Below are 15,625 nucleotides of genomic sequence, written 5' to 3'. Positions count from 1 at the left end.
CAGGAGCAGGCAAGACCCCCAACAGAGCACAGGGCCCGAGGTGGGCAGCAGGGCTCGGGGCAAGCCTTCCGCCAGGGGCCCCTTTGCTCTGCCCATCCCGGGGCCGCAGCCTCCCCTGCTCTTTCTCCCCTCCACCACCCCTCGGCTGGAGCGTGCGGCGGGCAAGGAGGCAGGTTGCCCGGGAAGAGGAGGAGCAAGCCCGGGGCCCACTCAGTGGCCCCTGCTGGAGAGGGGGCCATCGGCAACTGCCCGCCCGTGCCTACCGCCGGGGCTTTCATAGACACCAAGCGAACACCCTTCCTAGCTGGGGCGGCAGGACTCGCTTTTGCCACCTCCAAGTGGGGCTCCAGGAAGATGACTGGGAAGGCAGATACGTGAATGCTTTTGCTGCCCCACAGCTCCTCACGGGGCACCCTGCCATTCCTTCCACCTGCTTGCTGTGGGGCAGGCAGGCAACATCACCGACATCTGGGCCGGAGTGTCCGGCACCCGGGCGTGCTTTCTTGGCTTGGCCTGTGCACGGTCCTCTGATTCCCAGGGAGGTCTTGCCGAAACACACGTGCCTTGCGCCCTGTATGGGCGGCGTCTTGCTCAGCACAGTGGGGGGGGGGGGGGCAAACAGGCTGCTTCCCAACCTGACAGGCGCCCCGAGGGATGGCAGTCTTGCAGCCCGGGCCCAGACCGCTCCGTGGGGAGGGGGGCATCGCAGGGGCGGGGGGTCAGTCAAGAGGCTGCTCTTGAGGCTCCTTCCCCTGGGAACATTCAGCCCCCTCTGCACGGGGAGAGCCAGAATCGAGTCCGCCTCTGTCCGTGGTGCTGAAGCCCCTCCGACGCGGGTCCGGGACTGCAGCCAAGGGACACTTGCGCCTTGAGGACACCCGCTTTATTTAAGCTCTGCTCTTACATTCACTTAGAAAGGGAGGGGGTCGCAGATTCCCCCCCCCCCGGCCCCTGTGCAATGGATGTTTCCAGCAGCTCCCTTGATCCTCACGGCCCTGCAAGATAGCGGAGAGCAAAACTGCAGGACTCCTCGGCAGGCTGGTGAAGCTGGTGCCTTCCTCCTCCAGAAGGGCCTCCGGAGGCCTTGGCGGCTCCTTGGGAAAGCTGGCGGCCGCTGCTGCATCGAGCTTTGCTTCAGTTCTGCAAAAATGGACAGAGACGTTCACCAAAAGCCAGCGCCTCACCCTCTCTCTGGCCGGTGTGCTGTATCCCAGGCGGCTCTTGCCTGGGCAGTGGGCACTGCAAACCAGCCACAGCGGTGGGGTGAGAAACCCAGACCCCCACCCCGGGCCCCCCAGCTGGAGCTGCCTTCCCATTGGGACAGTCCTCCAAGGCCAGAGCCTGCCCCTCCAGTCCCCAGGCCCATAACATCTCCCAGGCTCAGCTCAAGAAACAACGTTCTAGGATAGGAAAGCAGTTGGGAAGCTCTGTTTTTTAATCCAAAGCAGCCTCGACTTCCCACACGGCCGTGCCGTTTCCGTCTGTCCTTACCCTCCGCCTGCCGCAGCCCATCCCGCTTATCGCCCCTATCCTGTCCAGCCGTTGGCCGAAGCAGTTGGAGAACCGCTGGATACCACGCGGGAAGGTCGAAAGGGCCCTCAGCTTGTCTCTTGTGGCGGCCGGCAGAGCTTCTGGGCGCAGCCGGGCACCGTAGCCGCCCTCCCTCTGTGGCGGCACGTGCCCGTCTTCCCAGGAAGGGCTCGTTTCGGAGGCGTTCTCCACCATCTCATCGGCCGGTTCGTCGAAGACTTGGCCAGGCCCCACGTCCCTCACTCCAGGCTCCAGTTTGTCCTCCAGTCGCTCCAGAAGATCCTGGGAGAGTGTGGAAGAGGCCGAATCGCATCATGAGCCCCAGAGAAGCCGGCCTGCACGCGTCTCTTCTTACCGGCAGCGCTCATTCATGTAAACAAAGGCGATTAACATGCTGGGCTATGAAAAAGCAGGGTTACCTGGGCTGCCTGCCAGTTTTGCAGCAAGCACCGAAAGCTAAAAAGATCTGAGCCAGCCGGGGTGCAGCCATGGTTCTGGTCGCGGTTCTGAAACGGGGCAGGAGTCCAGCCAGTTCAGGCTGCTGCAGAGCTCCTGGGTTTCCTTGCTTCCGGATTAAGGAAAGACAAGGAAGGAGAGACCCGGGGGAGCAGCTTGCCCCAGCCTGGCCCACTCGGATCGCTTTGGACAATCGTGGCTCCTCTCTGCCTGCAGTTCTTTCCATCTTGGCTGCCTTTGAAAGTAAATTTGTGCAGTTTGGAAGCCCTTCAGCTCATGCACGGGCCTGCAACCTCCAAAAGTACTTGAGACCACCTTACTCATCTAGCGAAGGCCGGGCAAGGTCAGAACCAAATAGGGCCGGCATGAACGGGCCCCTGCCGGGGATCCACGGACCGAAGTCCCCAGAGTCTGCCCTCCTCTTCTCCCCTGAAAGCTGCCCCTTCGGGTGCTGCTTGCCCTGGCCCAGACTGTGGTGGGGGTCAGAAGGAGGGACAGAGACGCCACGGCCCCCGGGCTCTCCGCTACCTGGACAGCAGCTGGTGGCCGCGAGGAGGAAGAAGAGGTGGTGCAAAGGGGGTGGAGACATGGGGCCAACGTGCCCGAGGACCCCGCAGCCCTTTCATTTTCCCAATATTTTATTTATTTATTTTATTTATTTAAAACATTTCTATGCCGCCCCCATCGCAACAAAGCCTCAGGGTGGCTCACAACATTTTACAGTTTAATAGCTATTTTAATTGGGGTTTCAGAGAGGATATGATGCTGTGCTTTTTTCTTGGATGACCGTCCTGAGACTTTTTGTAATAGAAAGGGATCGGGTTAGGGTTATGGGATAGGAAGGCTTTGAATAAATATTTAATAAACAGTGTGCCGCAAGCCCCGAGACCTCCGCGAACCAGCGTCCCAACCCGGAGACCCAGTCTATCCCTTCTTACCTTGAAGTCGGCGAGTTCCTCCCCAGTGATGGGATGGGCTCCGATTCTGCCTTGGGGTTGACCCACGAGGACCAAAGCAAGCAGGAGAGGCACTGTCCACCCCATGGCGCCGTCTGCTCGCCGCCCCTCCTCTGCTCTCCCTCGCCGCGGCTTCGTCAGTGTGACCCTGCCTTTCGTTCGCCCATCTTTATACCTGGGCCCCGCAAAGCCGATGCCAAAGGACGAACCCCACCACATTCCAGCGCCAGCCCCGATAAGGGGTCCGAGATAGGGGGCTGGCAGAAGATGCCCTTTTAAAGCGATCTGTGCCCACTGGCCTCCGTCGACGGGAACGGCCACTCGGCCCCCCACCCCGGTGACACACGCATTCCTGTTGACTCATCTGGAAGAGCGTCTCGTCTCGTCTCGTCTCGCTCCGAGGTGTGAAGACGCTTCAGTGCATCCTGGCGTTATCTCTTCTGGAGGCCTCCGCTGCAGACAACACCCCGCTGCCGGCCGGGAAGCGCGCGTCTCCTCTCCGCAAAGCCGGCCAGGGCCCAAGGAGCGGCTCCCTTCCCCAGCGGTGCCGGACCGGAGAGCAGGCCTGCCACGCGATGCATTGCGGATCTCGCTGCATCGCACCAGCACCGCTGCCTGGGCAGATCCGGCCAAATCGGTGAGATTCTCGTGATCCGCCGGGCACAGGGCAAGCCACGAGTGCTGGATGCCAATGGACACACTGCATGAGCAGCAACGGGAATCTTGATCGTGTTAATGTATACTGTTAATTCATATTATTTTAACGAAGTTTATTTATGTCTGTGAGCCGCCCCGAGGCTTCGGCGAATGGGGCGGCATAGAAGTCTCCTAAATAAATAAAATAAATAATAGTTACAATCTGCTCCCTGAGTTTGCTGCTGCCGTTCTCATCCAGGCCCCTGTTCCTGCTTACAGACCGTGCGGGTTGCAGCCGTCGCTTAGCAGATCCTCTTCGAATTTGGATCAGGAGGGGAAGAAGCCATTCCCAAGCAGACCACGTGGACTACAATTCCTAGCACCTTTCCCCACTGCTCATGCTGGCTGGGGCTGATGGGACATGAAGTGCCTCTCCCACGATGGACGTATTCATACGATAGGCTCTGAGTATTTCCTCCAACAGGGCTTTAGAGCAAGGCAACGAAAGACGAGGGTCTCCTTGGAGCTGGCCCCTTGGTCCTGCGGTACCCTTTCTCCCATCAGGCCTGCTGGGTCCCAACACTCTCATCCTTTCAGCACCCGGCTGAGACTTTTCCTCACCCCCAGGAGTTTGATGGGACATGAACCACCTCTGATAGTGCAGAATTGTCCCAGTCAGTTTCACAGCGTGTCATCGGGGTTGTGGCTTGATAGTTTTGCTTTTTGCAAACTCCTTCTCAGTACAGAGATCCTGCAAATGAATCTAAATATTTTTTTTAGAATAACTTTTATTCAAAATAACCCTAAAACAAAAGAAAACTAAAAACAACATCAATCATCAGGAACATCAGACCTGCTGGGTCAGCCCCCACATTTTTTCCCATTTATGATAACTTAAAAACATATTTAAGTCCCGTTTCTCTAGCCAATAATAAAAAGAGTCCCACGTTTGATAGAAGTCAGTATCTTCTTTCTCCTTCAGTGATAAAGTCAATCTATCCATTTCTGCACAGTCCAGGATCTTTTTTCGAATCAGTTCGTCGGTGGGTAGTTCTTCCCCTTTCCGGTGCTGAGCGAATGCAATCCTTGCCGCAGTGATTACATGCAAAATCAAACACATTTCTCGTTTCCTAATGTCCTCTGGTATAATGCCTAATAAAAAACCGTCAGGTTTAAAAGCTAAAATGGCTTCCTTGAGCATTTATGTATTTCAATCCAATACTTTTTCACGGTATCGCAAGTCCACCACATAGGATAAAAAGTACCCCATTTATGTTTACATTTCCAACATCCATTTGACATATCTGGAAATGACTTAGCTAGTCTGTTGGCGACAGGGTCCATCTTGCTTTCTGCTCAGTGGCTTTCCCTGGGTGGGGGCCCTTTAAGGGGCCGCAGTGCCACTCCCTAAGGCTCCACTTGCCACACCTGTGTTGGCAGGCACCTTTGCAGAGGGATGAAACCCTGAACAAGCTCGAACAGGCATCGCAGGCCTCCGCCGAGGTGACCCGGCCGCCTCTCCAGCAGCTCTTGGCTCCATCCGGAGGGAGGTGAGTTTGTGGCCCCATTTATGGCACGCGGCATGTTTACATGTGATTGCACATCCTAGCAAAGCTTTTTATCAAATGGCTCTTGAGGCCTCCGAGCTCGATCTTGTGAGAGGAGCCCTGTTTAATCTTAGACTATGCTTTGGCATGTGCTTAACAGTCGTTATTTTGCTCAAGCGAAGCCCGTGACTTCCTGCTGGACCTGTTGAGGTTTGTAGAAGTGTACTGAACAGTTTGAACAGGGTTTTTTAAGGTAAAGAAATGCATTTCTAGGAAATACGGGCAGTGGGGGTGGACCACAGTTTCAGACGTTTTAAGATCTCTATGCAAGAAATCTGAATTAAATGATGTGGGTGCACACAAGTCTTAGCTTTTTATGTACTGGGCAATTAAAAAAGGCCTCCAAGATTGGAGCACATTTGGTAATAGGTCCTGTTTAATTAGGAATCACAGCATGGCTCATTCACAATGTTGTTTTTTGTTCATGTTTGCAAACCTAGAAGTAAAGCAACTGTTTAGATTTGCTGAAAATCTTTCCATTCTGGCTGGTTGGTCATGCGATTTTCCCACCAAACTGGGTGTTTTCCTGGAAAGCGATGCTCCATTGGTTTGTCCACTTAAAGGAACAATCCTATGCACTCTTAGATTTATTTGTTCCTTGGCTGGAGAATGCTGGGTGTTGTAGTCAGATGTTGCTTGGCTGAGGAATGCTGGAAGCGGCAGGGCTTTTTATGGTCAAAACATGCAAATAAGTGATGGCTTTTATAAATTGCTGCGGCCGCCAGCGCTACCTGGCTTGATGTGGCTTTGCCACCTGCGCTTTCCCCGCTTCTTAAAAACACCAGTGTGGAAATTTCTTTGGAGTCGCATTCAGAGCTGCTTTAACGACGTCTTGGGCGAGGAAGTTCCGCTTTTTGTAGCAAGCCGAGACGGAAAATGTGTAGCCAGCATCGCGATGTTCTAGCTCTACCTTTCCAGGTGAGCTTAGCAAGTTCATTTGTGCAGCGTTGAGCTCCAGTTTGCAGGCAGAAAGGGCTAGAGCTGATCTTTGGGGTGTCCATGTAGGGATCGAAAAGATCCATGGAATGGTCAGTTGGCGCAACCAGTCTGTGTAGGCCGGGGAGAGACTGGTCAGCCTCCGGTACCCATCTGCCCTTCCGTGTTTCCCAAGATAGCTTCACCCCTTTCCCCAACCACTGTTTCTTTGGCAGCTTCCCAGCCTTTGTGCAGTCCAAAAGGTTGGAGTCTCTCTTGCGGCTTACCGAGTGGCAGGGAGATCTTTAAAGGTGGCTTTTCTGTCCCCATGTGCTGCCCAAATTTCTCTGACATGAAACTGTGCCCCCAGGTTCAGGACACGCATAACAGGTCCTGAACTTAGAGTAACGCAGCTTCTTATGCTTAAACAGACCCTTAATCCAGAACCATGAGGACTAGAACCTTGCTTGACCGTATTTGAGTGGCAGAACACCTGATTTGCACACGGCTAGGAGGCAGCTCTGCCTGAAACTTTGGTGCTTCCTTGCCAGCCAGGTCGACGGTCTTGGGCTCTTGGAACAAAGACATTTCTATTTATTTATTGAAAGTAGGAGAGTGTAAATATGTTAGTATGACTTTGTTTTTCTGCAAGCTGGTATGAGTGGCACCCATCCCCTGTCCAGACATTGGTGTTTTCACATTAGGTGTTCACTGCCCTCCGGAGAAACATTAAAATGTGCACTAGCAACTTGTGTGGGCTACAATAAAGCTACATTAATTCTCCATCGCCTTGAAAACTGTCCAGGAGAAAAGAGAGGCGAATTTTTCATGCCGTGGAACAGAAAGCCAATGGGAGATCAAGCAGAGAAAGTAAACCCAACACAAGGAAAAGAGCTAGAGTGTTTCTCTTTATTATTTTTGTAAGTTCAAGCAATGGTCTCTGGGCTTGAAAGTAAGAAAAAGAAAGAAAAAGAAAGGAAAAAAAGCAAACCCAAACAAACAGATCAAATAATAAATAAATCAATAAATTAATTAATAAATAGCAGGAACTTTCCATCCGTTCCAGAGATTTTTAGAAAGCGCGGGTTGATCGGGGCATCTTCAGAAAACCGCGTGCCGTCAAACATCAGGAATCCTTTTGGGAAGCAGGCAACAGGAATCTGTGCTTTAATGCCTTCTTATCCCTGGGGAGGGGGCAAAGAAAGGGAGGGGGGGAAGCATAATTAGCAGAGTTGCTCCAGAATTGCTGGCTTGGTGAGCTTATTCATTTATTTATTTAGAGTACTTGTATGGCGTCCTTTCGCATAGCCTCAGGGCGGCTTGCATAAAATAAAACATAATACACATAAAATCCAGATCCACCCTGGCTGCAGATTAAAACCTATATAGCTAATGTTAAAAGTGATTAAAATATTGTTGAAATAAAAAGGTCTTAGCCCGGCGCCAAAAAACGAATAACGACGGCGCCAGGCGGATCTCGCTGGGGAGCTCAGCAGTTGTGGCAACTTTCTGACACCTTTCAAAAAGCTGAAATGCTTTTCCTGAGGTTTAGTTCGCCGTAGGAAGAAGGTTAAGTGTCAATACGGGGAGGTGCTTTTGGCTCCGTCCTTTTCGCCTCTGGACCCGCCCCCATGGAAGAGCTTCCCCAGTAGGGAAAACTGGGATTCGGTCTGGAAGTGGCCCCCCAGCCCGTTCCGGGACTCTTTGCTCTCCGTGGGCTGGAGTGGGGGTCTCCATCAGGTGGGAGGCCCCTGCCTTGTCCCCGCAAGTGTCCTCTTGGGGTGCACGGGGCCAAGAGTCAAGGGGGCCTCCAACCCCCTTCAGGAAACCAAACCTCAGAGAGGGCTTGCTCCAGTCAGCAGCTGCCTGGGGTGCGGAGAGGGTCTCACCTTTGCATCCCATGCCGCTCACGGCCCCGATCCGGTCCAGCCGCCTGCCGAAGCAGCCGGATTCCCGCATGCTCTTGGCCACCTGCAGCCCCCGCATGCGCTTCAGCAGGGCGCCCCGGTCGGAGAGGAAGGGGGCAGAGTCGTCCCCGGGCTCGACCCCGTCCGCGGAGAGTGCCTCCAGGCCCACGCTCTGGGGTTCGGCTTCCTCGGGGCCGGGGGCGTTCCTCAGCTGTTCCATCAGGGACACCTTCTCCTCCAGCCTCTCCAGAAGCGCCTGGAATGGAAAGCAGAAGCCGGGAGGTGGCAGACGGGGGGCGCACGCCGCCTGCTCCTTGGACCCCGTGAAATCCATTCCCTCTGCACCCCCTGCCGTCGCTCCCGGATATTTTCATCCGCATCTCGCATCCCGGTATTTGTTCTGGGTGATGGTAAACTCTCCCTTAAGCATTAAAAAATGGGCATACAAGGGAGGAAAACGTGACGTAAAAAGGAGCGATGCTTAAGAATGCATCCAAAACCGTTTCAAGGCACCTGGAGCAGCTTCGGAGCCCTCCGTGCCCGCAGGTTTAAACGGACTGCTTTACAGATGCTTTACAGTAAGATAAATAAATGGGAGAGGGGGAGGAAAGGTGGACATGCAGAAAGGCCACAGGCATAATGGATTTTGGAAGAAGTAAAAGCAAAAGGGGTGTCCCCCCCACCCCAGTTCAATCCTTCGGGGTACTTCCGAGCACGTTCTGCACATGGTCGGGAGATGGAAGAAGGGTGAAGACTGGATGGTGCTGGTGGAAGGAAATAGTTCAGGTCTTCGACGCAAGAGCAGAACGGAGGAAAGGAACTCTGTGCAGGCCGTAGGAGTATTATTTTGGCTCTGAACTGAGGGTCCTACGAAGACCGCAGGGTCCCAGCGGGAGAAGGGGGGACCTCTGCGGCCCTCCCTGCTCCGGCTTCCTGTTCAAGGCCGGCCCTTGTCCAGCAGGTGGTCGTCCACCTGGCCTCCAGCCCAGCCCCTTCCACTCCTGAGCAAGCCCCCTCGAGAAGCCTCCCCAGGGCCTTGCCAAATCCGCTTCCCCGGAAGACTGACGGGCACTTCCGCTTTCTGTTCTGCCGCCTTCGAGAGCTGAGCCTCTCCCCACTGTACCCCTGTGCTGCAGTCTGCATTTTGGGTCTTTGGAGGCTCCAGTTCCCTTTCCTCCTTTGAGCTAAAGACCCCCAGCTCTTCCCACTAGGCTGCACTGCCTCCCCCTCTCTCTGCCAGTCTTGGGTTAACACAGGCCCCCTGCATGTGTCTCATCCTCCCATCCTCCCTCGCTGCCTGAAGCCGCTGATCGATGCCGATCCCGGGGTGCGAGAGGAAGGATAGACCGGCCGGGCTTTGCTAAGAAAAGCCCAGCTGGATGGGGCAAAGGTTTCTCTGCCCCAGCATCCTGCTTCCAACAGTGTGCAGCCCAGGGGGGAGCTGTGGCAGCGGCATCAGCCCTCCTGGTCGCGGGGTCTCCGGGGCTGTGCTGGCCGGGTTCTGGAAAGCGTTTTCAGCTGCTGCCTCAGAGCTGCCGGAGGGCAGCCACTGAACACAGAGCAGCGCTTGCCTTGAGATGCACGGTTCCAAAAAGGCACCGAAGGAAACGGACGGGGAGGGAGGGAGGGAGGGAGGACGTGGCGAACGGAGAGCAAGCCGCCTCCCAGAAGAGGTGCCCAGCCTGCGACCATCCGTTCGGAAGAGACGGGCTGCGTCCGCCCGGGATGCCTCCTTCTGCTCACCCCGTGGCAGACCAGATGCCCCCAGCATCCCACAAGTGCCTCCTGCCCTGGAGGTGGCATCACCATGAGGACTAGTAGCGTGCTCCTCCGTGAATTTGTCCCCGTCCCCCTTTCTAGCCACGCCAAGAGGCACCGTCACTCCATCCTGCGTGTGACTCACAGTGACCAGACTTGGGTCCAGGCTTACAAAGGGGCGAACGAACACGGAATCCCTTACCTCCATGCTGGCTAGCTCCTTGGCGGGGCTGAGGCTATCGATGGGGTGGGCAGAGGGGCTCTGGAGGCAGAAAAGAAACATCACGGAGAAGCTGGCGACAAGCAGTCCCTTGGGCTCCATGCTGCTGGGATGCGCTGTCGGTCGCAGGGGAGGCCGAGGATGCTCCGTCTTTGCCGGCCGCTGTGCCTCTCGCCTTCTCCCGCCGGCCTTATATACCCTTCGGGAACGAGGCTCCGCTTCCTTAGGTTATCTCTGGAATTATCTGGGGCACATTCCAGGCTCGGCAGTGGCACGCGGCTCCTTCAGGAGAAGATTCCCTTTATTAGGTGTCATCAGACCGCTCAACCGGAGGCATGCGAGTCACAAGCGGATGATTTCATGCTGCCGGCCCTCTCCGCTGATTACAGCGCAGCCCCCGCCTCCCGGCTCCTGGAAATTCCTTGGAGGTATTCGCTCTCCTCCACACCAGCTCCCAAAAACGGTCCCCGCATCCTGGAGGTGCCAGGCAGAGAAATTGCCTTGTATAGCAAAACGGCAAAGGAAGAGGGCCGCTTTCTGGAGGCAAAAGCCATCCGCTCGAGTCCGGACGGACGGGCACTCGGGCCGGCTGGAGCCGCACGGGCGGCTTTGCGCCGCTGGCCGTGGCCTGGCCTGCTGTGCAGGGCTGCTGTGCGTTGAGGAATCCATGGAGAGGGGACTGCTGCTTCTGCACCGGAAGGGGAAAGTCAGGAGATAAATGTCAGCGTGCATCACACCTTAGACCATACTGTGTTTTCACATCTTTGGTGAGAGAGCCAGAGGCGCTTGCGGCCTCTGAAATTCTCCAAACGCCACATCAAAGCTCCCAGGCTAAGATGCAACTTTTTTTAAATACGAAAATAGGAAAAGTTCCCCTTTCTATGTGTGTTTTTCAGAGGGGCGGATTTCTCCTCTGTTGGCCAAAGCACAGGCGTGAATGGTTTGAAAAAGGCACATTTTAAAGCCTGCTCTTTTTCTGCAAAACGGGTGTGTGTTTCCTGAACATGTGCAAGGTGTGTTCAGAAACAGGACCGGTTCTGGGGGAAGTGTTGGTGTCTGCGTCGGAGAATCGGGCACATTCGAAGGCTTTCTGCACAGAAACTAGTTTCCCATACATCCTGGCAATTTCGTAGCCAACGGATTTGGCTGGACTTCTGAATGGCCAGTTAGTTCTGCCTTTTCGTCAAAGGGGATGCTTTTTCTTTATAACAAAATGGTGCTTATTACAAAGTTGGTGGATTGAGCGCCGGAACATGTTACGTTTTAAGTGCATTTAAAATCTGAAACTGCATGTTTAGAGTGTTTCAGACAAAGACATGAGCTTGAGGTTTGACAAAAACAGTTTTTCAAATAAATCAGGAAGGCAGTTTTAAAGAATGAAATGGATGTGGTGACAATAACGGAAAAGGGGCAGAGCTGAGTGTTGGGAGACCTGAGTTCGCATCTCCCTCAGTTCCCTCACTTTGGGCCAGTCATCTCCTCTTGGCCTAGCCTACCTCACAGGGTTGTTGTGAGGATAAAATGAAGAGGAGGAGGAGCTTGGAAGCCCCCCTGAGTTTCTTGCTAGATCAAGAAACTGTCGTGCGATAATGAGATGTATGAGAAGGCACTTCTGAAACAGGTTCCATCTAGGCTGGTATTTTGCTCTCTCTCAGTGGGCAGCGAGTTGTCCAGATAGGAAGCCCACAAGTAGGACAGGAGTGCAGTGTCCTCCTCCTGCCCATCATCCCCAGTAACTAATGTGCATAGGCAGACGACTTCCAGTATAACATCGTCATGAGGACTAGTAACCCCATAGAGCTTTCTCCTCCATGAATTTGTCCAATCCCCTTTGAAAGCCTTCCACCTCTAGAGAAGGAGATGCCATCGTTCAGCTCCATGTGGTGTGAAGCAGCCCTTCCTTGGATCTGTCCTCCCACTCACCAGCGTCATGGGATGACCTCACTGGGGTCTAGCATGATGAGAAGCAGGCGTGCTGTGCCAGACAATGGAAGTCACACTGCTGGCCTTCTGACGTTCCCCAGCCTGTAAGGCAGATTCCATGCAGGGGCTAAAATTACCAAGTAGCGCTGCCGTCAATGGAGGTTTTGCAAGGTGCCATTCCTATATATGGAACCATGCGGGTGCCAATTCAGTTTTTCATTTTTGGAATATCTTTGCCAGAGGCGAATCTTTCTTCTTCGGGATGCAACTTTCCTCTTTCTTTCCTCCCTCCCCACCCGCCACCCCAAAATGTCATTTCGGATTCTCCCCTGAGTTCTCCCAGCGTAAATGCAGCCAAACAAGGGAAATATTTGTCAAACAAAACAACACTGGGATTTATGACCCTTTCCAGGGAGGAGAAATAGTTTTTAAGCAAGGTCCTGAGTCATTCCAGGGTATTTTTCCGTAAGATCGGACAAGATCGCTGGCTGGCCAAGTCTGACCCCTGTGCTTATTCATAAAGGTGAAAATCGATGCAGGTTTCCTCTTAAAATGTGTTTTTCAGCCAGGCCAACCAGTTCCCCTCCTTGAGATTCTCAGACAACTTTTATTTTACTGTGCACTGAAAAGCGTTTTCCAACGCAATGGACAGATGAAGGCAGCTTTCCTCAGCCCTGCAGCCTTCGGTGGAGGTGGACTACACACCCTATCATCCCTGAGCACCCCGCTGGGGGTCAGAGGGCTTGTCATCCAAGCCCTGTGGAGGCAGAAGAATAACTAGTCCGAATATTGGATTTAAACAACCATGACACACACGCCGTATACATTGCGAAGGGGATCCAAAGGAACCAGGACTCAACCTGAAATCAGTGCTACCTCCATTATTTTTAAATCTTTTTTCCAAGCCGTGCCAGTTCTACCTGAGGCTTCTTTTCCACCTGCTATTTTTTAAAAAAACTTTGTGCGGGTTTGAGCCAGTTTGCAATTGCACTGTTGTGTATTGGCACCGATGCACAGTGGGATTCGTGTGAACCCCTGAAAAATTCATATCCATCCAGGAAAGATCGCTGCCGGTCTGCGGAGCACAGATTTCATAAACTCCACGTGTGTCTGAGAGCTTGTGCAAATGCTTTTCTGCTTGTCCTCACAATTCCTCTTCTGTGCGAAGGGAGTTGTCCTGAAGTCACATTTGTGGCGGTCTCCCTTCCCAGAAAATTCTCCCCTCCCACGGAAGCAACACACTCAGTTTCTACAAAATATTTATTGATAAACACCACACCAAGTCCAGCCATTCCCGTAGGTCACAAGAGTTCTGGATGATCGCTCACCTCCAACGTGTCAATACAATAACAGTCCTTAAGATCCTGTTATACTATAATGGGGGAAAGAATTTTGTGCACAAAGAGTGTACAGTTGTTGAACAAACTGGCATTTTGCCTAAGGGACGGGGGGTTGTTCAAAGGTTCAGTAGCCAGTTAACCAGCTTCTCTTCTCCTTTTCAACTTCTGGACTTCCTCCGTGAACCTAAAGACAAAGGTGAGAGCATTAGAAATACTTTCCATGAAGAGTTTTATTCTGACGAAGGTCAGAAGTTGTGCTAATCTGGACTGACTGGTGCCCCGTTGAATTCCTTCCCCAACTAGCAGTGATTTGACCGAGGGAAGACCGTGTCCACACAGGGAGCAGCAAACTCGGCCGAAGCTGCGTCCCTCCCCCAAGTTCTGGCTTCTTCCCTTTCATGGAAGAACTAGAGCTTCTGGCCTCATATTATCCTAGCATCAGAGGGGTCCCTCAGAGGTCATCTAGTCGAAAGCCACCCCCCACTCAATGCCACGATTTTCAAAAAGAATCTCCTGAGATTTGGCCTCTCCCATGTCACATCGCTCATCAGAAGAGGATGCACCCGTCAAAACTTCTTGCGTCTCTTAAGCCATCCACCCAGAGAACATCAGCTCCGACTCTTCCCTTTAGCCCTGTCTAGATGGAGTGATTTTTAATTTTTATGGCCTTTGTTTAGTCCTGCTTTTTGGGACTTGGAGCAATGCATGAGACGTCCTCAGCCCTTCCTTTCCATTCTGCTCCCCTGTGAAATTTCCCCCGTTGCTTAACGAAGTCATTTAAGAACGTGCACGCTCGTGAATTGTCTCAAAACATCCCATCCACCCTGCAAAGAACGATCAGAGCAGAATTGTCCGGGCGCATCCCTTCCGAGGGCTAAATCCATTCACAGGGAAGCTCTCAGCAGAGGGCAGGGGCCAAAAGGGAGCGTCCCAAAATACCAAGTGATTTTAGCGTAAAGCATTCACTGCCAACATCTTGTCTGGGAGAGAAATTTCTACCTTTTAGTTATAGGGGCTGGGGGACTCTGCAAAAGCTGGGAAAAGATCAAACTGTCTGAGACGCGATTTAGACGTTTAGCAAGAAATCACAGATTCCTCAGAAATGCTTTGAGCACTGCAAATTCGCTCCACGTGTTCACAAGTGGAACATGTGATAGTGGGCAACAGGAACATGGGAAATGTTTGCATCTTAGATGCAGAACAGCTTCCACTGAGGGATGAGGTGAACTTGTGGATTCTGGCTTCTCTCTGAATAAGATCTGGTTCTTCAGATCTTCATGTCGGTTCATCCTAAACTTTGAGAAACGTGTTTAAAGGCCAAGAAATCTCTGTGAGCATTTTGTGTGTATTTCTTCCAATGCAGGATTCTTGAATGGAATTTTTGCCTAACGGGTATGTTTTTGGAGGAGAGACTGGTTTCTTGCTACAGAGACTCTGGCACGCGGTTTTCACTAAAATGCACATTCAGCAGCCTGTGTCGCTCAAACGCCTGTGCACACATTTCATCGCAAAGCCTCATGCAAATTTCGGAGACCTCAAGGGGGAAGCACGTCCTGCTGCTCACATGGGCTGACAGCACAGCGCAAACTTTGCTCGTTCATGTGCATTATGTCAACCGAGCTAGTTTCTCGTCTGCCCCCTCCCTTTGCACTCAGCAATGAGGAAAAAAGGTTAAAACACCTACGGGCTTTGTACGTATTGCACCCAAGTCCTGTCTGGGTGCCGATCCGTTCCAGCCGTGTCCCGAAGCAGCCGGAAAAATGCCTCCTCCGCTTTGGGGAAGCCATGAATGTTCTCCGCTGATCCACAATCGCCGGGTGATGGAGACCCTCCTGCAACTTGAGCTGGCTGGAGAGGGGGGCCTCCAGGTCAGCGAGGTCAAAGTAGGAAGGGTCACCTGTGTCTCCAGGCTCATCCTCAGCTATTTCCAGCTCCCCTCCTTGAAATTTCTCCTCCAGCCGCTCAAGGAGGTCCTGAAATCAGAGACGAGAGAAACAGAATATCAGCCTCTAATAGATGCTCCAAGCGGCTGCATACGCAGCCAAAACCGGGAGCACCCATAACGGAGCTGCGAGGATCTGTTGGCTGGAACGCGGAACAATTCGGTTTCCCTCTGCAACGTTTTGTTGCGGAGGCCGTTCTAATGTGACGCGTGTGCCCGGCGTGTGGAACGGATGCTTTGAAGCGGTTTCTGGAAGAGACAATGTCATTTTGGCTGGAACATCCGCAGCCTGGCAAAATTTCTGCGCCCAAGTTGGACTTTGCCTGGAATTGCTGAATTATTCGCCTCCTTTCAGAAGCCTGATTTCAACCCCCCCTCCGTGTGTGTGTGTGTGTGTGTGTGTGTGTGTGTGTGAGAGAGAGAGAGAGAGAGAGA

General features: G+C 53.1%; 3 protein-coding genes across 3 annotated transcripts in view; all 3 read right to left on the bottom strand.

The window, feature by feature from the left end:
* Positions 1–879: 879 nt before the first annotated feature.
* On the bottom strand, positions 880–3,056 carry LOC123031064 (natriuretic peptides A-like). Its single transcript, XM_044445511.1, has 3 exons — positions 2,925–3,056; positions 1,492–1,812; positions 880–1,140 (listed from the first exon to the last, which is right to left on the bottom strand). Exons 1-3 carry the CDS (start codon positions 3,027–3,029, stop codon positions 1,135–1,137), a joined length of 432 nt encoding a protein of 143 aa, XP_044301446.1. The 5' UTR covers positions 3,030–3,056; the 3' UTR covers positions 880–1,134.
* A 3,933-nt stretch (positions 3,057–6,989) lies between these two features.
* Positions 6,990–10,171, bottom strand: LOC123031065 (natriuretic peptides A-like). The gene is made up of 3 exons (XM_044445512.1): positions 9,968–10,171; positions 7,990–8,263; positions 6,990–7,284 (listed from the first exon to the last, which is right to left on the bottom strand). Exons 1-3 carry the CDS (start codon positions 10,085–10,087, stop codon positions 7,268–7,270), a joined length of 411 nt encoding a protein of 136 aa, XP_044301447.1. The 5' UTR covers positions 10,088–10,171; the 3' UTR covers positions 6,990–7,267.
* A 2,979-nt stretch (positions 10,172–13,150) lies between these two features.
* Positions 13,151–15,625, bottom strand: part of LOC123030940 (ventricular natriuretic peptide-like) — a 3,757-nt gene continuing 1,282 nt past the window's right edge. The window contains exons 2-3 of the mRNA XM_044445299.1: positions 14,933–15,221; positions 13,151–13,432 (exon numbers count right to left, since the gene is read on the bottom strand). Of these exons, the coding sequence (XP_044301234.1) occupies positions 13,407–13,432; positions 14,933–15,221 (315 nt within the window). The 3' untranslated portion in view covers positions 13,151–13,406. The remainder of the gene's footprint in view (positions 13,433–14,932; positions 15,222–15,625) is intronic.

The sequence above is a fragment of the Varanus komodoensis genome, unplaced genomic scaffold (assembly GCF_004798865.1).
Source record: "Varanus komodoensis strain SLA01 unplaced genomic scaffold, ASM479886v1 scaffold48, whole genome shotgun sequence".
In the NCBI taxonomy this organism is placed as follows: domain Eukaryota; kingdom Metazoa; phylum Chordata; class Lepidosauria; order Squamata; family Varanidae; genus Varanus; species Varanus komodoensis.
This window is presented reverse-complemented; position numbering and strand designations above follow the sequence as displayed.